The sequence below is a fragment of the Sylvia atricapilla genome, chromosome W (assembly GCF_009819655.1).
Source record: "Sylvia atricapilla isolate bSylAtr1 chromosome W, bSylAtr1.pri, whole genome shotgun sequence".
Taxonomy (NCBI): Eukaryota; Metazoa; Chordata; class Aves; order Passeriformes; family Sylviidae; genus Sylvia; species Sylvia atricapilla.
Genome location: NC_089173.1, coordinates 13,925,183 through 13,949,380, shown reverse-complemented (window position 1 = coordinate 13,949,380; position 24,198 = coordinate 13,925,183). Strand labels below are relative to the sequence as shown.

Here is a 24,198-nt window from a genome sequence, read left to right as displayed (position 1 = left end):
TGCAAAGTTCACATTTGTTAATTTTAATTATTTTAGTAGTAATATACCCAAGGCAAGGCATAACAGAAGACCCAGTTTAATAAGTGATTAATAACCAGCAATTTGGGGTCAAGTGCCTGGCTGATTGTGTAGTGGGTTTTTTTTAAGAGGAATTTTTTTTTTCTCTGTTCTTTTTTTCTTTTTTTTCCTTTTTGTGTGTCAAAAGACATTGGGAAAAATAGGATCCTGAATATGGGAGCAAATGAAAGCAAAGAGATTGCCAGAGGAAGCCCTTTGGGGTGCATTTTAACACACTGGAAAGAGCTGGTGGGTTGTGATGGTACAGAAACCAGGAGGGAGCTGGTCAAGTTATGTACACAGTGGTGGCCACTCTATAAACTTGATGAGGGAGTGAAGTGGCCAGCAAATGGTACACTGGACTATGAGACACTATTACAGTTAATGCTTTTCCTCCGGCGGGAACAAAGGTGGTCAGAAGTGACACCATGCAGATATGTTTTTTCAGCCTTCGAGATCACCCTGAGTGGCAAAGGCATTGTGGAATGAAGCCTCCTTCTGATCCTTTAGTACTGGCCCTTGAAAAGGACAATAAAGCTACTAAAGGGAAGCCCAAACGTTGCTGCAGCACCTGCTCTATAAATCAGAGGTGCACACATCCTGACAAGGTATATCAAGTAGAGGCTTTGGAACAGGAGACAGAAGACATACTTAAACCACCTCCAAAAAGACAGGAAAGGGGGAGGGTGGGGGGAAATGCAGACTTCATCTTCCCTTGGAAGGACAACAACTAAGGCAGGGGTTTCTCCACCCACTCCTGAACCATACCCACCACTGCCTAGCAGTGACAGTGAGTGGGATGAACCTGAACTTCCCCTGTCAGCCCCCAAACTTCCCCCACAAGGGCCTATAGCATCCAGGACCCGAAAACAAACCACAGGGGTCATACAAGCATACATACAAGCAGATAAGCAATGACCTCTGATGGAGAAACAAAACTGATTAAAGTTCCCTTTTCCTCAATTGATTTAGAGATCTGGGAAAAGAGTGCTAAGGGTTATCGAAGTGATCCAATAGGGGTTGCTAAGAAAATGAAGTTTATAATTAAGCAGCATTTACCTGATTGGGCAGACCTCCAATTGCTGCTTGATGCCTTAACAGAAACTGAAAAGCAATTAGTTTTGAAAGTGGCTAAAGACCCAGGCTGGGATCCTAATAATGATGAGGGGTTGGGACAATTAAAAACATACCAAAAATTGATAGTAGAAGGGCTAAAAAGAGCAATCTTCAAAACCATAATTTGGTCAGCACTATATGCTGTCAAACAAAGCCCCTCCCAAACACCTTGTGGATTTCTAGATGACCTGCAAGATGCGATGCGCCGACACACCACCCTGGATCCTGGATCTAATGAAGGGACACAGCAATTAATAAATTTATTTTTAGGACAGTCTACAGGAGACATCAGGCGGAAACTCCAGAAGATCCGGGGTCCAGACAGCCGGAATTTAGAAGCTTTACTGGATGAAGCCTGGAGAGTTTTTAGTAACAGGGAAGAAGGATATAAACAGGGGATGAAGAAATTAGTAGCAGAAGTAAGGGAGAGAGAAAAAAGAAAAACAGGGGCAAGGTCCACCGAAACAGGGGCCACCCCGACTGGGAAAAGACCAGTGCGTATTCTGCAAGAAATTTGGGCACTGGAAAAACCAATGTCCAGAATTAAGAAAGGGTAATGAACATAGAAAAAGTGGTCAAAAAGGGGAAAAGGTGGTTGCTCATGTAAAAGAGGACTGAGGAAGACCGGAGGGCCCTACCCTAGAGGACCCTCTGGTTATAATGAAACTAGGGAAAAGAGAAGAAGAAGTAAAATTGCTAGTAGACACCGGGGCAACATTTTCAGTGTTAAATAAGGCCCTAATACCTGTAACCAATGACTATGTTATGGTAAAAGGAGCAACTGGCCAATCTGAAAGAGCTTATTTTTGTAAACCATTGAAGTATAAATTGGGGAAACAATGGGGAATTCATCGATTTTTATATATGCCTGGAGCTCCATCTGCACTGTTGGGCAGAGATCTGCTAGAGCAGCTGGAGGCAAAGATAATATTTAAGAATGGGGAAATTATTTTGAAGGTAAAAGATCAACAATATATAGAACTGTTAAGTTTAATGATGATAACCAAAGAAATTGAAGTTACAAATGAAGAAGAGAATTTCAGGAAAGTAATAGATCAGGTGTTTGCTGGAGTGTGGGCTTCTGACATACCAGGCAGGGCAAAGAATGCACTACCAGTACAAATCAAACTTAAAGAAGGAGAATAGCCAGTAAGAGTTAAACAATACTCCCTAAAGAAAGAAGATAGAGAAGGGATTAGTCCAATTATTGAGAATTTTCTGAAGATAGGGCTACTGAGGGAGTGTCAGTCTGATTTTAACACTCCTATCCTGCCAGTGAAGAAACCCGATGGCACATACAGGCTGGTACAGGACTTAAGGGCTGTTAACAAGATAACTTTAAACTTGTATCCAGTAGTTGCTAATCCTTATACCTTGTTAATTGTTTAACTCCCGAACTAACCTGGTTTACCGTTTTAGATTTGAAGGATGCTTTCTTTTGCCTCCCTCTCCATGAAGCCAGCCAGAAAATCTCTGCATTTGAGTGGGAGAACCCCAAAACAGGACGGAAGAACCAGCTCACATGGTGTGTGCTTCCCCAGGGGTACAAGAATTCACCCACTATATTTGGGGAGCAGCTTGCAAAGGACTTAGAGTCTTGGGTACCTCCACCAGGAGAAGGACAGTTGCTCTAGTATGTGGATGACCTCCTAATAGCCACCCAGACCCAGGAAACATGCGTGGACTGGATGGTAAGCCTCCTAAACTTTTTGGGCCTGCAGGGGTATCGAGTATCTCAAAAGAAAGCCCAAATAGTGACCTGGGCTATGAAGTGAGTGCTGGACAAAGAACCCTAGGGCAAGATCGCAAAGAGGCAATATGCCAGACCCCAAAGCCTCAGACAGTGAAGGAACTGAGAACCTTTTTAGGTATGACAGGATGGTGCAGATTGTGGATTTATAATTATGGATTACTTGTTAAACCTCTGTATGCCTTGATCACGGAAGGAAGCAGAGACCTTCAATGGACAAAAGAAGCAGCTCAAGCTTTTGACCAGCTAAAGAAGGCCCTCATGTCAGCACCAGCCTTGGGACTTCCAGATGTGAGTAGGCCATTCTTTTTGTTTTCTCATGAGAAGGAAGGGATTGCTTTAGGGATACTAGCACAAAATCTGGGTCCATATCGAAGGGTAGTTGCCTACCTCTCTAAACAGCTGGATACGGCAGCTAAGGGGTGGCCAGGGTGCCTCAGAGCCGTCGCAACAGTGGCAGTGAACATCCAAGAGGCACGCAAGTTCACCCTGGGTCAGAAGATGACAGTGCTAGTGTCTCACACAGTGTCTACAGTCCTGGAAACGAAAGGGGGACACTGGCTCTCCCCACAAAGATTCCTGAAGTACCAAGCTATACTGGTGGAACAAGATGATGTTGAGATTGTGGTGACTAACATTGTGAACCCATCTTCCTTCCTCAGTGGCAGTATGGGAGAACCAGTGATCCATGATTGCCTGGAGACCATTGAAGCCACCTACTCCAGTCGCCTGGATCTGAAAGATACCCCGCTTGAAAATGCCGAGACCTGGTTTACTGATGGGAGCAGCTATGTCATCAGTGGAAAGAGACATGCTGGGTATGCAGTTACCACAAGCAGAGAGGTAATAGAGTCCAAACCATTACCAGCAAATACCTCTGCACAGAAGGCTGAGATAGTTGCCTTAATTCGAGCTCTGGAGCTGGCAAAAGGAAAAAGAATTAACATCTATACGGACTCAAGGTATGCATTTGGAGTAGTTCATGCACATGGAGCCATTTGGAAAGAGAGAGGACTGTTAAACTCACAAGGGAAGAACATTAAACATGCACAAGAAATATTGAGACTGTTAGATGCAGTGCAACTGCCTGAAAAGGTAGCCATCATGCACATCAAGGCACACCAGAAAGTGAGCTCGGAGTTGGAAGAGGGGAACATGCTGGCAGATAGAGAGGCAAAAGAAGCAGCAAAAAGTAAGATAACTGATGAGACAATTGAGGCAGCATTAATCCCAGATGGAAAAATTTCTATTGAAGGTAAGCCAATATACAATAAAAAGGATAAGAGACTTATTAAGGCAGAAAAGGCAAGTTATAACCAGGAGGGATGGGCTGTGACAGGAGAAGGAAAACTTATAGTACCCTCCTATTTGTTGTGGTCATTAGTACAGAGAGAACATGAGAAAACACACTGGGGAATAGATGCCCTGTATAACCATTTAGGAGAAAGAATCATGGCCAGGAAATTGCAGGGCACAGTGATACAAGTAACTCGTCAGTGTAGTCTTTGCCTCCGAACTAATCCCAAAAACACCCCAAAGCCTAAAGTGGGACAAATTGGGAAAGGCTGTGGACCTGGGCAACAATGGCAAATTGACTTTACAGAGCTGCCCAGGAAGGGAGGATATCGTTACCTATTGGTGTTAACTGACACTTTTTCAGGATGGCCAGAAGCCTTTCCTGCCAAAACAGCTAAGGCCCGAGAGGTAACCAAAGCACTGTTGCAAGAAATAATACCTCGTTTTGGAGTTCCAGCCACCATATCCTCAGATAGAGGACCACACTTTATTTCAAAAATTGTACAGCAAATAAGCAACCATCTGGGAATAGACTGGGAATTACATACCCCATATCACCCTCAATCTAGTGGCCAAGTGGGAAAAAATGAACCACTTGATTAAACAACAAATAGGGAGACTGGGGCAAGAAGCAAATTTGCCCTGGCCCCAGGCTCTCTCATTGGCATTATTGCGAATTCGGACAAAACCAAGGGCAAAAGAGAAACTGAGCCCTTTTGAAATATTATATGGAAGGCCATATGCAGTTCAAGAAGGAACAACACCCATGCAAGTAGGGGAAGAAACCCTACATAGATATGGTGGCACTAAATAGACAACTCAGAAAAATTGAGAAACATGTGGTTGGAGCTCAAAACAGGGAATTAGATGGGCCAGTACACGATATACAACCCGGGGATTATGTATATGTTAAGTCTTTTGCAGAAAAGACCTTGGAACCACAGTGGGAAGGACCATTCCAGGTGCTTCTTACTACCTTCACTGCAATCAAGGTCAAGGAACAGAAGGCCTGGATCCATCACTCCTGAGTGAAGAAAGCCCCAGAAGGAATCTGGAAGATCACACCAGGCGATAATGAACTGAAGCTGAAGCTCACTCGGAATCACGAATAGATGTATTGACAGTATGGACATTAAGAGGAAAGTTGTAATTATTGCAGTAATTCCCTTAACCATAACAAGAGTCAATGCAGTACCACGCAGGTACAATGTGACTGAGATAAATAGGTGTCAAGGGAGAGCTTATGATGCTTATTCTCGTAAGGCTCTAAATAAGATGCTAAAAGTCACGAATGCAAGCTTGTGGGAAGGAAGAAATGTTTGGGGATGTAAATATGCATTCGTACAGGATGGGTTCCACGAGGCTTACCACCCACCCATGAGATCCATCCGCATTAGTCCTGAATGTTGTGACAAATGCTTGAGTAAATGTCCACAGTTTAGGCTCAAAATAGAGGGGTGTGCAATAAGAGGGTATGACATTGACTTTAACATCACTCAAGTATGTACTGAGCTCCATAAGGACCAGACCAAGATTACTCCACCAGTGCCAAAAAAGGCTGTGATCAACCAGGTGCCAGCTATCCCAGAAGTAGAGGAACAGATAACTCCTGTAATTACCAAAATTGGGCCATATGCTATTGAAATGACAGGAGTTCAGAAACTGATAATTAACCCAAAGTGGTGTTTAAAACGAATAGAAATGGGAGTACAGGTAAATGCTTCTCACGTTAGGCCAGAATGTGCTCCATTTCTCAAGGACTCCTTTACAGACTGGACTACTTGGCTCCAAAAAAGTATGCCTCCTGATGTTAGAAGTAAGAGGGATACTACAGGGTTGCTAGGAACAGGATTAGGAGTACTAAATACCATAGATTCAGAAGTACTGATGAATAAATTAGCCTCAGTAGGGAATGATTTAGTTCAACTACAACAACCTTTGCAATCCTCTCTACTCTCACTGGGTAACAATCATTGGAAACTGACCCAAAAAATACCAGAATGGGAAAACACAGAAGAGCGAGATCACGAGGTAATAATTAATGCACTGGGTACAGCCAGTGAAAACATTTCGCTGGCTCTAGGATGTACTCAGGCACAACTGTGGATGCAATCATTGGCCTCTGCGGTTATCAGAGAAGGTGGAGAGGGAACATTCCCTGCTGAAATTCGCAAAATTGTTTGGGATAATGCTTCTGATATGGAGAAGGAGCTTCAGTCTTGGTTGGTGTTGGTCAATTTCACCTATAACCCTGTGACTAGTATAGTGGCAGCCTTTGTTTTAACCATACATGATGCCTCAGTGGACCTGATACATCCAATAGTCCCCTTAGAATTAAACCATGAGGAAACTGTATTGTACCCTTCTGAGCACAGGATGTGGGCACGAGAAATTGAAGGAAATGGCAAACTGTTAATCTAGAGCCCTGCACTGCGAGGAGACAACAAGGATACATATGTGAGGGGACATTAGAAGGTGTCAAAGACACTTGCTTAGATACAGATCAAAATATTTGTCACTTTGAAACGCATCCAGGTGAACAGAAAACTTCACTGGTGTATACAGGACAAGGCTGTGTCTGTCTAAGGACAGCGTGCCCCATTATAAGAATAGACAGCCAAATTGTAAGGGAGACCCAATTCAATTTGTGCGTTTGCAATTTTGTCAGAATTAAGGGATGTGATTTTTTCCTATCGAGCACCTGTAATATCACAACATCTTAAAGGAAATTAGAGAAGGGGGCAAAAAGACATTAATTACAATTCACCATGATACAGAGACCATCAAAGGAGTTTTTAAAAGGTTTGAAGAACATTTGTCTCATCATTGGTGGGATGTTCTTTTTTGGGTGGTCTCCAACAGCAACTGGTATACTAAACACCTTAGTCCACCCCATAGTTGTGTTGCTTATTTTAGTTAGTATAAGTTTAATTTTATCTGTTGCAATACTTGTTTGGAATTGGAGGATGCTAAGACGAGTAGCAGCCTTAACCTCACTAACAAAAGCATATGGCTTAGTCTTGAGAGACACCAGCTGTGCGGCTTGGATAGATGAAGAAGACTCTCTATATTGAGTAAAGGAATTTACTCACTTTAAAGAAGAAGTGGGGAATGAGATACTAATTTTGAAGAATTAAGGACTTGAGTTAAACTAGACATTGCTGACGTAGACTTCCCTTTTACTAACTAGACATTGTTGAGGTAAACTTCCCTTTTTTAACATAAGCCGGATTTAAGGAACTGATAAATCAGGAGACCTGTCAACTTAATCAATAGACTCCAAGAACACAATGTGATCATAAATCAGATAGTCTTGAGAAAACAGGATCCAGGTGTCACCAACACTAAAAGGTTAAAAAGGCAAAGCGAGGAAGACGCATCTTACTTCATCATTTTGAGACCCCACCCCATAAGAAAGACCACCGACCCATTTCAAAGAACAAACTACGCATGCTTAATTGCTTTTTGGCTAATTACCATACGAAGCGGGGAATGGGATGGACCAGAGTCATGAATATGCATTTGTGTTTTGGGTATTCAACACTTTTGTACATAAAAGACCCTGTGATCATCTGTAAACTGCGTGTGTGTATTTGGGAGCTATCCCTCACGCTGCCCGGCGTCGTAATAAACATACACTTTCTAACTTCAAGCTGTTAGAGAGTCTTTGTCCGTCATAGTTGGATATTGGTATTAGATCAATATCCATATTTTTTTAACAAATCAGGTGACACTCCTAGACCACATGAGCCCAGTTGAGTTCCTGGGGATTCCCACGAGGCTGGAACTCCCGACTCTGCGGCGAGAGGCAGCAGATTCGACTGGCACCTCCTCCTCAGCGGCGGCCCGTGCAGGAGCGGCGACAGCGCAGGCAACCCCTCGAGTTCCCCCTTGAAGAGCTGACCAATAAAGGCCTTTCAAAGGAGCAGGTCTCCTGGCCCATTTTTTAACAATTTGGGCGCTCGTCCGGGATATAAACCACACCCAGAAGAGGACCAGGACGGGAAGGCGCAGCCCATCCTCGGACCTCCTGGACAGCTGGACATCCCGGACCAGAGGACGACACTCGCCAGCCTCGTGGGATGCCACTGAGGAGCATCGGTAAGAAGAACCGGTGGCGGGAGTGGAGACGAGCGAGGGTGGATGTGAATGAGAGGAAGGCCGGCAGCTCGGACCCCCCCCAAGAGATTTTGGACTGCTGAGTACCGCGTTTCCGCACCCCTGCGAGGGGGCCGGCCAGGAAAAGGAGAAAGCAAGTGGACTGGGAGTGACTGAGGCCTCTCCAGGGCATAGAGGCCCCCCTCCGGACGTGCGTGGGAATTTCGAGAGTGAGTGGCAACGTCAAGGAAGGGTGTGGCAGAAAAGGCTTGGGCCAATTTTAAGCGTGCTTAAAGGGCTCAAGCAGGGTGAGCACGCACTGCACTGGCTGAGTTTATAGCCCGGGGTGTCACAATAAAGTGCACACTGGCTGGGGGTAACTGCCGGGGTGTGGGGAGAGAAAGAGAGCACTGGCTGAGCCTACGGCCTTGCGGCGTCTGAGTACCGGCTGGGTAGCAAAGATAGGCTGCTTTCGGGGTGCTTTGGAGACTGGCTGGGGTAGCTGTCGGGGTGCTGGGACAAAAGAGTCTGCATTGGTCAGGGGTATCTTGGGTACACTTTCGGTTTCGAGGGTGTCGTATGGTGGGGGTACCCAGGGGGAGGTACGCTGTCAGGGTACGGAGAGGTAGAATGGTTGGGGTGTGCCCAGGAGGACGCTGTCCTGGTGCAGAGGAGTGAGAGTTAGGGGAGTCCAAAGTACAAGGGACTTAAAGGTAGGGTGAGTAAATTGCACGCTGTACGTCCAAATCCTGGCAGTAGGTGGTAACTGGAACCCTGGGCCCTGGTTGACGGCCTGCTTACGGGGATTTGCCTGACATACAGGAGAGAAACGGAGTGCTGGCTAAGGGGTAGTGGCTGAGGGCCCCTAAGGGCGGGTCACCAGGCTACTGTGGGGCATTCCGAGCACTGGACAGGGGTAGTGCCCAAACCCTGAGAGAGGGTCCCTGGGGCTACTTACGAGTGTTCAAAGAGTAAGTCAGAGTTAAATTGGGTTGCCCATCCTTTAGATTGTGTGTGTGTAGGGGCACCTAAAGAAGTTTAGTTTAAAACAAGGTCAGATAATTTTACTTTGTGTTGCCCTGAAGTAAAGTTTCCGTCAGGGTAAGAGCACCGTAGTTTTTATTTGAGACCCAATGAAAATGGGGGGCATATATAAGTAAGCTGGAGCCAGTTGAGGAGGAAAAGAGAAAAAAAGATAAAAAATATTCCACCAGACAGTCCACTAGGACAAATGTTGGAACTATGGGAGTTTGATGAGGCCACTCAAAAGCTTTGGACAGAATCAAGATGATCCATTATTGCATAGAGGTTTGGCCTAAACCTAGATTTACCTGAAAAATGGCCATGGTGTGGAACTAGAGACCCCTGGATGTGTTCACAATTGAACTCAATACTTTAAAGCCCGAGGAGATTCAAGTACTGAACAAATACTCTATGCTGCCTGTTGGCAGAAACAAGTAGTCAAAAATGAGATAGCAAAATAGTAAGCTACAGCAAGGGAAACAAAGGAATGAAAAGCAGAAGGGGAACCAAAAAGAATAGCCATAATTGGGACCCCTTAGAACATTTGCCTCCTCCTCCAGTTTATCCTGAAGTACCACAAACTATCCCTACTAGTCCTCAAACCTCACCTGAAAATCATATCCCACCTCCCAAACTGTGATCCCTGTTCCTTCCCCAGCTTGCCCCCCTCCAGCTTATAACCCTCTTACCTTCTTGCTGTTTTCCTAACACTGATCTAGCCTCCTCTCCTTCACCATCCACAATTCCCTGCATGTCCTCACAGCTGGGAGCTGGGTCTGGCACCTTACAGTGCATCCTGTCAGGCAATAGAAAAACCCAGAAGGACCTTGCAGTAACACCAGGTCAAAAACCAAACTCTTTCCCCTAAGGAAGGTCCCGATGGGTGGGGCAGTTGGAGGAATGGATTTGTCAATGCACCTTTAACAGCGTCACAAGTCAGAATTTAAGAAAGAGCTGGGGAATCTAGTTGAAAACCCAGTGGGAATTGCCACCAGATTGACAGTTTTTGGGCCCAAATATTGTATACTGGGGAGAACTAAACTCATCTTAAATACCTACTTCAATCCAGACGAGTTTTGGCTGGTTAGGACAGTGGGATGTGCATCTGGGAAAGAGGAAAACCGAATGGGCCCCCCGGTGACCAGAAGTTCCCAATAGGCTGACCCAGGGTGGGACCCAAACAGAGGACAAGGGAGGAGAAATATGGAGATTATAGAAACCTGGTAATAAGAGCATTAAAGAATCAGTTCCCCGGAGTAGTAACACCAAATTAGCCTTTGACAGGGCCCAAGAGAAAGATGAACCCCAGCAGCCTGGCTGAGCAGGCTCAGACGGAATTTCCAGCAATATTCCAATTAGATCCAGATAGCCCAGGGGGACAGTTATTAAAATTACAGTTTGTCACAAAATCCTGGCTGGATATCAGGAGAAAACTTGAAAAGATGGAGGACTGCAAGACCGAGAAATAAATGAGTTATTAAAGGAAGCCTAAGAGTATACCTTAGGAGGGAAGAAGAAAAACAAAGGCAAAAACCAGGATTATGGTAGCCGTGGCTAGGGAGAGTGTAAGGGATCTCAAAGAGGATACAAAGGGTGAAGAAAACACAAAGTCTTTACCAGAAAAGGGGAAAAGGAAGGAACCCACCACCTTGGGGTACTCCTCAGAAACCAGGGGAGACCCAAGCCTGTTATTATTGTGGAGAAATAGGACACTTAAAGAAACATTGCAGAAAAGTGTCATTTGATGAGGCTGTCATGAGGGAGCAGAAGGCATTAGAAAAATTATTGAAGGGAGAGGTCAAGGAGGATTAGGGGTGTCATGGGCTTACGTGTTAGGGGACCCCATGAAACATCAGGAAGGACCCATAGTACATTTGAAGTAGGTCCCCAACATGAAGAGTTTGAATTTTTAGTAGATACTGGTGCAAATAAATCATGTATCAACCAACTTCCAGTTGGAATTGCGATTAGAAGAAAGACTTGTGAAGTCCTAGGAGCAGAAGGGGAGCCTTTCAGAGCTTCAGTTCTAGAAAATGTGGAAATTAAAGGAAATTCCAAAAGATGTGTCACTGATTTAATATATCTACCCAAAGTAGACAGTAACCTGCTGGGAAGAGACCTACATGTTCAGTTGGGAGTAGGGATTCTTCCTAGAGAAGGAAGAATGGTGGTACAAATGATGAGGCTGACTATTGGAGACTTGGAGAAAATCAAGCCAGAAGTCTGGGCCGAGGAGGAAAAATATAGATATTTAGATATCCCGCCTATCGAAAAAAAAAATGCAAAAAAAAGACCCTCCTATAAGGGTCAGGCAATATCCTATCTCTCTAGAAGGAAAGGAAGGACTAGCCCAAATTGTAACCCATCTACTAACAGAAGGGATATTGGAACCTTGTATGTCACCCCACAAACCCCTATTCTGGCTGTAAAAAGCAGCAGAAAATAAATTTAGATTAGTGCAAGACCTAAGAAAGTGAACAAAAAGACAATTACCAGGCACTAGTGGTACAAAACCCCTACACGCCGGGAGCAGGATCCCTAGAGAACATTCCTGGTTTACTGTAGTGTCCTGGGTTGTAGTTTAGGGTGTATTCTATCACCATCTTCAGTTAATGGCCCATCAATGCCTTTTGCATGACTCAGAGATAACTCCCTCCGGGAGTTATCTCTCTCTTTAATGGGCCATTAAGGCTCTCTTCCATGACTCATCATCCCATTGTGAGATGCTCCGCCCATGGGGAAGAGCCAAGCATTCTCACCTGGATATAAGCTGGGATTTGGACAGTAGAAGCAGCCCTCACCCACTGGATTCCCAGAGGACCGGAGCTACCAGACCTTTCTACAAGATTTCTGTTTCAAGAAGACCACCTCGTCTGGACTGTTTCCATCACCCTGATCAGGTTGTATTCTGACTTTGTCACTGGTTTTTCTTTTTTGTATTTATTTTATTTTATTCTATTTTATTTTTTCCTTTTCTTCTCATTAAATTTATTTCTGACTTAGAGCCTCTTACTTGGTTTGTTTTTAAACCACAACATATTTTTGGCGCCCAACGTGCGGCAGAGGCAATAAGAAAAGTCAGAAATTACAATTTTATTGAAGAAGACACCTGTCTGTTATGATGCCCAACATGCTTACATGTGTCTTATACCTATCTCTCTATATTTTTCCAAACGTGGGGCACTATCTGCCGGCCTTAATACTCCTGCGTAGACCAGGATATGGTACTAAAATTGCTTTACTGGTCTATTATGTCCATTGCTTGATAAAATCTGAGGCAATGAACATTATTCAGAATATATACCCAGTTTTGTATTCTTGTTCTAGTCTAGGATGCTACGTCTGGAGCCTCAACAATCTCACCCAGCCCCTGTGGGGAGGAGTAAAGAATGATTTTTTCCAGCTTTTCAGGAAGGACACAGCAGTTTTTGAAAACATTGAGTACCCTCTGGATGCCAAGGACAGCATAATGTTCTTGTTAGTCCTGCTTTGTTTTCTCTGCACCATGCTTAGAATCAAAACACTACATGGTGTGTTGGAGCATGTTCTTAAAGAAGTAGAAGAGGTAAAAAGAAGCAAAGCAATAGCATCGACGACTACACAGACTGTTACAGAGGAGAAAGGAACCAAAAGTGCTGTCAGCATCTCCACACAAACTGTCACTGAACCGGAACAGCCTAAACCAGTAGCAGTTGCCACCACTCAGAAGAAGAAATCAAGGAGCAAATCAGTCCGCATAGCGACTGACGAGGATGGAGCAGGACCTTCGCACTCAGCTGAAGAGACAGAGACAGAGATCATCACCCGCTCTCTATCTCTGGGTGAGCTGCGTGACCTGCGAAGAGGAATTCACCCGTCAGACCAACGAGTCCATCCTCACCTGGCTGCTCCGCATCTGGGATGCTGCAGCCAATGACACCATTCTGGATGGAACTGAGGCCAGGCAACTGGGATCACTGTCCCGGGATGTGGTCATTGACCAGGGAATTGGAAAAACCCAAGAAACTCTCAGCCTCTGGCAGCGACTGCTAACAAGTGTGAAAGACAGATACCTTTGTAAAGAAGACCTCCTAGTGCACCAAGGAAAATGGAACACAATAGAACAAGGTATCCGATGCCTAAGGGAATTGGCTGTGCTGGAGATCATTTTGCAGAAGATGAGAGATTTCCTAAGAGCCCAGATGATGTCCAGTGCACATCACGGATGTGGTTGAGATTTGCACGGCTTGGACCAGAGATGTACTCACGTTACCTGGCAACACTGCAATGGAGAGAAGGTGAGGACAAGGTGGGTGTCCTGGCTAATAAACTAAGGATTTACGAGGACACTGTCACCGCCCCAGTTCGTGCCCATGTCTCATCTGTGGAAACAAGACTGGCTGAGCAAGTCAGGAACTTAATTGAAGAAGGCCATCAGAAACTGAAAAAAGAACTTAAGGAAGAAATTTACGATATTTCACCAGAGCCGACGAGAGTCTCTGCCATTAGGAGCAGGCGTCCCCCAGCCAGGGAGAGAGGATACACACCCCGAGGTAACCTTTGGTCTTTTCTTCGGGAGCATGGAGAAGATATGAAGAAGTGGGATGGAAAACCTACCTCCTCCTTAGCAGCCCGGGTACGTGAACTGAAAAGAGAAATGCCTACCATAAAAAGCTCATCTAAAATCAGTGTTGCTCCGGTCTCTCGTGCACAGAACTCCAGACGTTACAGGAATGATGATATGACTGATCCTCTTGAAGGAACCTCAGCAACTCATTTACAGGAAGAGAACAACATATGCGATGACCAGGAATAGGGGGGCCCTGCCTCTAGCCAGGAAGAGGAAAGGGACAATCGGATCTACTGGACTGTGTGGATCCGATGGCCTGGCACATCTGACCCACAAAAATATACGGCATTGGTTGACACTGGGGCCCAATGTACCATGATGCCATCAAGGTATGTAGGAACAGAATCCATTTCTATTACAGGAGTAACAGGAGGGTCCCAGGAACTGTCTGTATTAGAGGCCGAAGTGAGTTTAACTGGGAACGAGTGGCAGAAACACCCTATCGCAACTGGCCCAGAGGCCCCATGCATCCTCGGCATAGACTATCTCAGGAATGGATATTTCAAAGATCCAAAAGGATATCGTTGGGCTTTTGGGATAGCCGCAGTGATGAAAGAAGACATCAGACAATTGAATACCTTGCCTGGTCTCTCAGATGACCCCTCTGCTGTGGGACTGCTGAAAGTAGAAGAACAACAAGTACCAATTGCCACAGCAACAGTACACCGTCGGCAATACCGCACAGACAGAGACTCTGTGATCCCCATACATGAGATGATCCGTAAACTGGAAAGTCAAGGGGTGGTCAGTAAGGCCCGTTCACCTTTCAACAGCCCGATTTGGCCGGTGCGTAAGTCCAGTGGAGAATGGAGGCTGACGGTGGATTATCGTGGTCTGAATGAAGTCACGCCACCACTGAGCGCTGCTGTGCCAGACATGTTAGAGCTTCAGTACGAGCTGGAGTCCAAAGCAGCAAAGTGGTATGCAACCATTGATATCGCCAATGCCTTCTTCTCCATTCCTTTGGCAGCGGAGTGCAGACCTCAGTTTGCCTTCACCTGGAGGGGCGTGCAGTACACCTGGAACCGACTGCCCCAGGGGTGGAAACACAGCCCCACCATCTGCCATGGACTGATCCAATCTGCACTGGAAAAGGGTGAGGCTCCAGAGCATCTGCAGTACATTGACGACATCATCATATGGGGAATACACCAGAGGAGGTCTTCAAGAAAGGAGAGGAAATCATCCAAATTCTGCTGAAAGCTGGTTTTGCCATTAAAAGAAGCAAGGTTAAGGGACCAGCTCAAGAAATTCAGTTCTTGGGGGTCAAATGGCAAGATGGTCGTCGCCAAATCCCCACAGAGATAATCAACAAGATCACAGCCATGTCCGCACCTACCAACAAAAAGGAAACACAAGCTTTCCTAGGTGCCATAGGCTTTTGGAGGATGCACATTCCTGAGTACAGTCAGATCGTGAGCCCTCTCTACTTGGTGACCCGCAAGAAGAACGATTTCCACTGGGGGCCTGAACAGCAACAAGCTTTTGTTCAGATCAAGCAAGAGATTGCTCATGCAGTAGCCCTGGGCCCAGTCAGGACAGGACCAGATGTGAGGAATGTGCTTTACTCCGCAGCTGGAAACAATGGTTTGTCTTGGAGCCTTTGGCAGAAGGTGCCTGGGGAGACTCGAGGCCGACCATTGGGATTCTGGAGCAGAAGTTACAGAGGCTCCGAGGCCAACTACACTCCCACAGAGAAGGAGATCTTGGCCGCCTATGAAGGAGTTCAAGCCGCCTCAGAAGTGATTGGCACTGAAACACAGCTGCTTTTGGCACCCCGACTGCCAGTGCTGGGGTGGATGTTTAAGGGAAAGGTTCCTTCCACACATCATGCCACCGATACCACATGGAGCAAATGGATTGCCCTCATTACACAGCGCGCCCGCATTGGAAACCCAAATCGCCCTGGGATTCTGGAAGTTATAACGAACTGGCCGGAAGGTGAAACTTTTGGATTATCGTCTGAAGAAGAAGAAAAGCAAGTAACACGCGCTGAGGAGGCCCCACCATATAATGAGCTACCGGAGACTGAAAGACGATATGCTCTGTTCACTGATGGCTCCTGCCGAATTGTAGGAGCTAACCGGAAATGGAAAGCTGCAGCATGGAGCCCCACACGACAAGTTGCACAAGCTACCGAGGGACAAGGTGGATCGAGTCAAGTTGCAGAGCTTAAAGCTGTCCAGCTGGCTTTGGAAATTGCTGAACGAGAAAAGTGGCCGAGGCTTTATCTCTACACTGACTCATGGATGGTAGCTAATGCTCTGTGGGGATGGCTGAATCGCTGGAAAAAGGCCAATTGGCAGCGCAGAGGAAAACCCATCTGGGCCGCTGACATTTGGCAAGACATTGCCGCCCGAGTAGAGAGGCTGACCGTGAAGGTTCGACATGTGGATGCGCATATACCCAAAAGCCGGGCTAATGAGGAGCATCGCAACAATGAGCAGGTAGACAAAGCTGCCAAGGTGAAAGTATCACAAGTGGATCTAGATTGGCAGCACAAGGGAGAATTATTCCTAGCTCGTTGGGCCCACGATGCCTCTGGTCATCAGGGAAGAGATGCAACATATCGATGGGCCCGTGACCGAGGGGTGGACCTCACTATGGACAGCATCTCACAGGTCATCCACAACTGTGAAACCTGTGCTGCAATCAAACAGGCCAAGCGAATGAAGCCTCTGTGGTATGGTGGACGATGGCTGAAGTACAGGTACGGGGAAGCCTGGCAAATTGACTATATCACCCTTCCCCAAACACGCCAAGGAAAGCGGTACGTGCTGACCATGGTGGAAGTCACCACTGGATGGCTGGAAACCCATCCTGTGCCTCATGCCACTGCCCGGAACACCATCCTGGGCCTTGAAAAACAAATCCTCTGGAGACACGGCACCCCTGAGAGAATTGAGTCGGACAATGGGACCCATTTCAAGAACAACCTTATAAACACCTGGGCTAGAGAACATGGTATTGAATGGATATACCACATTCCTTATCATGCACCAGCTGCCGGGAAAGTTGAACGGTGCAACGGACTATTAAAGACTGCCCTGAAGGCACTTGGTGGGGGAACCTTCAAGAATTGGGAACTAAACTTAGCCAAAGCCACATGGATAGTTAACACCCGAGGGTCTATCAATCGAGGTGGTCCTGCCCAGTCTGAACCCTTACACACAGTGGATGGAGACAAAGTACCTGTGGTACACATGAAGGGCATTTTAGGAAAGAGTGTTTGGATTAATCCCACTTCAGGCAAAGGCAGACCCGTCCATGGGATTGTCTTTGCTCAAGGACCTGGCTACACTTGGTGGGTAATGCAGAAAGATGGAGAAACCCGTTGTGTACCACAGGGAGACTTAATTTTAAGTGAGAGCAGTGTGTAAGGTTTCATTCTGTATGTATATATGCATTCATCTGTAAGAATGTATTGATTTAGGCATGTTGTAGATGGTAATAGAATAAGGGGTGGATTGTCCTGGGTTGTAGTTTAGGGTGTATTCTATCACCATCTTCAGTTAATGGCCCATCAATGCCTTTTGCATGACTCAGAGATAACTCCCTCCGGGCGTTATCTCTCTCTTTAATGGGCCATTAAGGCTCTCTTCCATGACTCATCATCCCATTGTGAGATGCTCCGCCCATGGGGAAGAGCCAAGCATTCTCACCTGGATATAAGCTGGGATTTGGGACAGTAGAAGCAGCCCTCACCCACTGGATTCCCAGAGGACCGGAGCTACCAGACCTTTCTACAAGATTTCTGTTTCAAGAAGACCACCTCGTCTGGACTGTTTCCATCACCCTGATCAGGTTGTATTCTGACTTTGTCACTGGTTTTTCTTTTTTGTATTTATTTTATTCTATTTTATTTTTTCCTTTTCTTCTCATTAAATTTTATTTCTGACTTAGAGCCTCTTACTTGGTTTGTTTTTAAACCACAACTGTAGTAGATCTAAAAGATGCTTTTGGGCTGTCCTTTGGCAGAGGGAAGCCGAGATTGGTTTGCTTTCAAGTGGGAGTGCCCTGAAAGTAAGAGAAAGCAGCAACTGAGATGGACTCGCCTTCCTCAAGGATTCACTGAAAGCCCAAACCTCTTCGGGCAAGCCCTAGAAGAGTTACTAAGACAGTTTACCCCTAAAAACAATGTGCAAATCTTGCAGTATGTAGATGACCTCCTAATATCGGGGAGAGAGCAGGATGAAATAAAAAGAACCAGTATTAATCGCCTAAATTTCCTAGGGGAAAAGGGCCTCAAAGTGTCAAAAAACAAACTGCAGTTTGTAGAATCACAAGTCACATACCTCGGACACCTCATTGGGGAAGGGTGTAAGAAATTAAGCCTTGAAAGAATCTCAGGTATACTCTCAATCCCAGCTCCAACCACAAAGGAGATATAAGAAAATTATTAGGACTATTTGGTTATTGCAAGCTGTGGATAGAGAAATATACCCAAAGTGTTAAATTCTTATATGAAAAATTAGTCCAACCTGAACCTGTGAAATGGACCCATACAGATGAAAAACAATTGAGAGACCTAAAGACTAAATTATCCTCAGCCCCTGTCCTGAGTCTCCCAGACCTTAAGAAAAGGTTTGACCTATTCATTAACACCGAAGGGGAAATAGTTTATGCGGTATTAACCCAAGAATGGGGAGGACACAAAAAGCCTGTCACATATCTTTCCAAACTTTGGATCCAGTCGCAAGAGGGTGGCCGGCTTGCCTCCAGGCTGTAGCAGCCACAGCTGTTCTTGTGGAAGAAGCACAAAAGCTGACACTGCAAGGAAAAATCATTGCACACACAAACCATGATCTCAGGACAGTGTTGAGCCAAAAGGCTCAACAATGGCTGACTGACTCTAGAATTTTAAAATATGAAGTGATTTTAACCGGCACCAGTGATTTGGAGCTAACCACATCAAAAAGTCTAAATCCTGCCCAGTTCCTCTCAGGGGAACCCATGCCAAACTTAGAGCACAATTGCCTGGAAATCATAGATTTACAAACAAAAGTAAGAGAATCTTGAAGATACGCCTCTACCATTGAGAGGGTGCTATTTATTGATGGATCATCTAGGGTGACAGAGGGAAAAGGATATCGGGCTATGCAGTAGTGGAAACTAAAAAAGAGACAATTTGAAAGTTATAGAAAAAGAAAAACTACCCCCAAACTGGTCTGCCCAGTGTTGTGAAGTCTATGCCCTCAAGAGGGGATTAGATTTATTGGAACAAGACCGAGGTACAATCTACACAGACTCACGATATGCATTTGGAATAGTACACACATTTGGAAAGATCTGGGAAGAAAGAGGTTACCTAAATTCAAAAGGGAAAGATCTGATACATAAAGAATTAATTAAATTGGTATTAGAATCTCTTATGAAGCCCCAAGAATAGCAATCGTACATGTCAAGGGACATCAAAAGGGGACACATTTGAAGGAAGGGGCAACCAAGTAGCCGATCAAGCAGCCGAACTAGCAGCTCAAAAGCTGGGGGAACCAATAAAAATTCTTACCTTGAATGATATACCAGCTGACAAAGTTAGTAAACCAATGTATAATGAAAATGAATTAAAAGAAATAAAAAAGTTAGGTTTACACCAAGGGAAGCAAGGGGAATGGCTGACCCCAGGTGAAAAAAAATTCCTAAATAAGGCAATAGCTCAAAAGATGCTGGCAGAAATACACAACTCACTGGAGCACCCAAGGGTTGTGTGATCATTTCCTGAGAGAACACTATGTGTTGGAGTCTATAACCTGGCTAAAGCAGTTACTGAAGGATGCTAATTTGTCAGAAAGTATACAAATAGACTCACAGAAATGCCTCCAGTACAGGGATATAAGCATCTTTTGGTTATAGTTGATCACTTAACACATTGGGTAGAAGCCTTCCCTACAAAAAGAGAAACAGCATAAGTGGTAATAAAAATACTACTAGAACACATCTTCCCTGGTATGGACTGGTAAATAACATCGATTCAGACAGAGGCCCCCACTTTGTAGCGCAAGTCCTGCATGATGTTGTTAAAGCCTTGGGAATTAGTTGGCGGTTACATACACCCTGGCATCCTCAAAGCTCAGGGAGAGTTGAGAGGTGAATAAAACCCTCAAAAATGTATTGACTAAATTAATAACAGAAACTGAAATGAATTGGATAAAATGCCTGCCCCTAGCACTCTTGAGAGTCCGAGTTAGACCGAGTACAACATAGGGGCTTCACCATATGAAATGATGTTTGGACTCCCTTTCTTACTAACTCTAAGAGTTCACACTCATGTGAATCCCATGTGTTTTGATAAAGCAATATTGGATTGCAAGAAATGCTGCAACATTTAAGCAGCGCCTAACTGGAAAGTTCCCTATAAGAGAATGATTTTGCTTTGAAGAGTTAGACAATCCAGAGGGAATTGCAAATTTAATATGAACCCCCTCGGTAAACATTTATTGATTAAAACCCCAAACTGAAGAACTAAGTAAAAGATATACTCCCATGAATCAGAAACTGCCCATTGATGCGGGCAAAGGCCCGATCAAAGAAATAGAGGGGGATTGAAATGAATAAATGTAAGTAGTAACTCCCATTTTGACACAGTCGTTATTTGCGCCCACCCCCACAGTTAGGAAGGTTATGCTGTTTAAAATGTTATGCCAGTTGTTACCCTGTCTGTTAAGAAAGTTATGCTGTTTGTACCAAAATTTGTACCCTCAAAACCTTATTCCAAGTTGTACACCCCCCCTAAAACCCCGGGTTCCCTTCCCCTTCCGTCGGGCTAGGCTGTCGCCATTCCCGCCGGCCTCGAACTGCTGGCCCCGCCTAATAGGAAAATCCAAGGACTTCCATGGTGCACTGCTCCAAACCAAAGTGCAGTTGCTGGCAAAAGGACCCAAAATCTGCAACCCAGCACAAAATCCAGATAAAAGGGAGACACTACAACACCGAGAAGACCCTCAGCTACCTAGGGACTGATTCTGCTTCTGCCACCTCGCCATGACCAGAAAAAGACTGAGCAAAGGTGACACCCTAGATCACACGAGCTCAGTTGAGTTCCTGGGGATTCCCACGAGGCTGGAACTCCCGACTCTGCTGTGGTGAGAGCAGCAGATTCGACTGGCACCTCCTCCTCAGCGGCGGCCCGTGCGGGAGTGGTGACGGGAGCGGCGATGGCGGAGGCGACCCCTCGAGTTCCCCTTTGAAAGTGCTGACTAATAAGGCCTTTCAAAGGAGCAGGTCTCCTGGCCCATTTTTAACAGGTGTGGGCTAAGTGAGAAGGGAGCGAGAGAGCAAAGTGGCAGGGGGGAAGACAGCAGGGAGAGCAAGAGTAGGGGGAAGTGGAAGGGTAAGGAGAGCTAAAAGCATTGGGAAGGAGAGGAAGAAGAGGAAAGAACGCCAAGTCCTTGTTACAATACATTATATCCTTTTGCGATGAATATTCTAATTTTCAGTGACCAACCAACACAAGACACAAAATTCTATAGAATCTACATACAGCCTATAAGAACTACTATTACCATACTGTGTTATATTTAAACTCTAACAACTACTCTTTAAACTTCTGGTTTGCTACATTGACCTTTGGATCCCTTAGCCTGCAGAAAGGGTTCTGCTCAATCAGAAGGGATTCTCCTTCAGCTAGCTAGACCATTGTTTTCAGGTTATATAGTAACTAAGATTCAGTATCCTACAACTCAAAGTAAGCTTTCATTTCTATCCCGATTATAGGTTTCATATTTTCAGAATCTTTTGCTAAGCAATCATATTTATAAGGTTTCCCTGATTCATCTTCCCCAACACAGCTGATTGACAGGTTCAAATGCCCCAGGTAGATCTGGCTAATGGCATCTTAAAACACCTTTTTCCTCTTTGTTATTGGCCCCCTAAGATTTTCTGGTGTCTCATCTTTCCATATTGTCTATTTGGACTTATTTTTTCTTTCCTGACCCAGCAAGACGGGCAACTGTGAGTTACTGCTCAGCAGGTCCCTCGCAGCCAGTGATGGGTTGCCACAAGCTTTTCTCTCTGTTAATGTCATGCTCCTCTGCCAGGACTATCAAAACTTTTATACTGGATGTTTTCTGGATTGAAACCCACATGTGCTTCATCTCAAAATCTCCATGTTGCAACACCAGCATACCCAGAGTGCATGATCCATTAACATTCCTTCCTTTGATGAGGTGGACCAGGGATGGGATGTGTTCTCAGTGCTGTAAGAAGCATATTTTGCACACTCTTACATAAGATTGCAGGAATGCAGAGCTTCTCAGGTCCTACAGCCAGGAGGCTGTGGTGAACAAGTCCTTCTGCTGATTCTGGGTTTCGGGAAATGTTAGTGCTTGCCAGGATTTTCTCACTCCTGCACACATCCTTGTTGTACCTGGGATAGACCAATTTGCATTGCTAAACACCCCTCCAAAGCTCAGCTGGTTTTCTTTCGGAGTAGCTCTCTAGTAAGGCATCCCTTATCTCTTTGTTTTCTTACTGGAGCACCTCACAGTTGTGATTTTTTGGTCTCTCTGAGCATAAGTTTGGTGTGAGTACTGAGACTGATGAGTGCAGGACTGACAAGATGTTTGCTAAGCTCTTCTGGCCCATCAAGCCCTATGATGCCTTTGACTGCACCCAAACCCAGCTGCCCTCAGCTGTGGCACGAGCTGGCCCCGAAGTCTAGTTTTTGGGGGGGCTGCATGCACTGTGCATGAGAATGTTGACACACACCACCTGTTACTGATCGCCTCTCTCCTTCTGCTTTAAGAGCTGGTGTATGACCTGGATATGGACGACATCTTGCAAATAAGCAGCTTCTGATCAGCAAAGCAAAGATGGTGCTGCAGTCCCCAGCAGCGACCCTGGGAGTGCGGCCACCCACTCCAGTCCTGCTGCTGCCATCACCCTGGTCCTCCCGCTGCTGGGCCACCAGCCATGAGCAGTGCTGGTGGCATCACTCCATGTCTCTCCATGCCCTTCTTTACTGAGGAAGATATTTGGAACCTCTTCTGAAATATATGCACATTTCCAAAAACAGGACAAATTACCCGAGTCGGTTTTTCAAGACTCTTCACAGAAAAAAAAAACCCAAATTAAAAAAGTTGGTTCATGGCAAACTAGTAAATATCTAACAGTGCTTTTTAAAGATAATCCTGTTGAAAATAAGCAGGTTTCATATTAAATTGTGTTCCTCAGTTTTTGAACACTGAGGTCTTCCCTTGCTGTTAAGGTGAAGACCATATTTCATTTTGAGTTGTTTGAACATGTGTGGGGTACAGAACACCTATGGTTTATGAAATACTCTCAGCATAATCATACCCCTGATCCTAGTTGACTTAATACAGATTTTTTCTGTAGTTCGAGCAGTTTTTGTACTTACTCCAAATTCAAGTCTCACCCCTTGGGAATCTGGTCAGGACTAACACAGAGCATGTGAAGACAGGGGAGAGAGAAGATCAGACAGGAGGAAAGATGCTGTGGAAGAGAAGCTCTCATGGACTGGGATTGTGGTGAGATGTGCTCCCATGGGCACAAAGCCCATTTGCATCATGACAAGTTGCAGGTGATTTTGCTGCTCACCTCCCAGCCACATCCTGAAGCCCTTCAGTGCAGGTGGCTGATCCCCACTAGATCCTTGTGGCACATGCGACAACTTGGTTTCATTATTCAGAAGTGTAGCACTTCCTTTCCCATGGGAACCTGCAAACTCAGCTCTAGCCAAAGACAGACAAGTGGAGATATACATGCTGTGCTTTGCAGGGTGAACAATGGCTGTCCAATGTGTTGTACTATGAAAGGGGAAAAGGATTACAGGAGCCTGAGGCAGATGAGACTCTTACTCTTGTGTTTCTTTGCATGTTCCTTATGTAAGCTGTTTCTGAATAAGATTGGTTGCTCTATAGTGGTGCTCTTGAAGTAGCCTCCCATGTGTACAAGAAAACAGCCTGTGTTGTACTGGAGTAGGAAGCCTGGGAACACCAACTGTGCCCAGCTCAGGGGCACCAGGGAAAGACTTGGCTTGGTGATTAAATGAATGGGCTGGGTTTGGTTTGGTTTCTGGCCAAGATGGTTGCATATTTCTGTTTAAGAACTGCCTTTACTAGAGTGTTTATATCTGCAGTATCTTAAGCTGCAGCATGTGCACATACGTGTGCATACAACCTCTCACACATGCATGCTTCAAATATTTGTGTGCATTAGACCTCTTTTACAGCAGCTTTATGTTTAGGAGAAGACAGTAGATAGTTCCAAACCATGCAGTCAGATGGTTGGA

At 45.3% G+C, this 24,198-nt stretch overlaps 1 protein-coding gene across 1 annotated transcript; it reads left to right on the top strand.

Annotated features, from left to right (window-relative positions):
- The first annotated feature begins 1,373 nt into the window (after positions 1-1,373).
- Positions 1,374-4,182, top strand: LOC136373417 (uncharacterized). Its single transcript, XM_066338319.1, is given in 5 exon segments — positions 1,374-1,592; positions 2,320-2,551; positions 2,554-2,864; positions 3,326-3,885; positions 4,179-4,182. Coding segments are annotated over 5 exon segments (1,326 nt in total).
- The last annotated feature ends 20,016 nt before the right edge of the window (positions 4,183-24,198 follow it).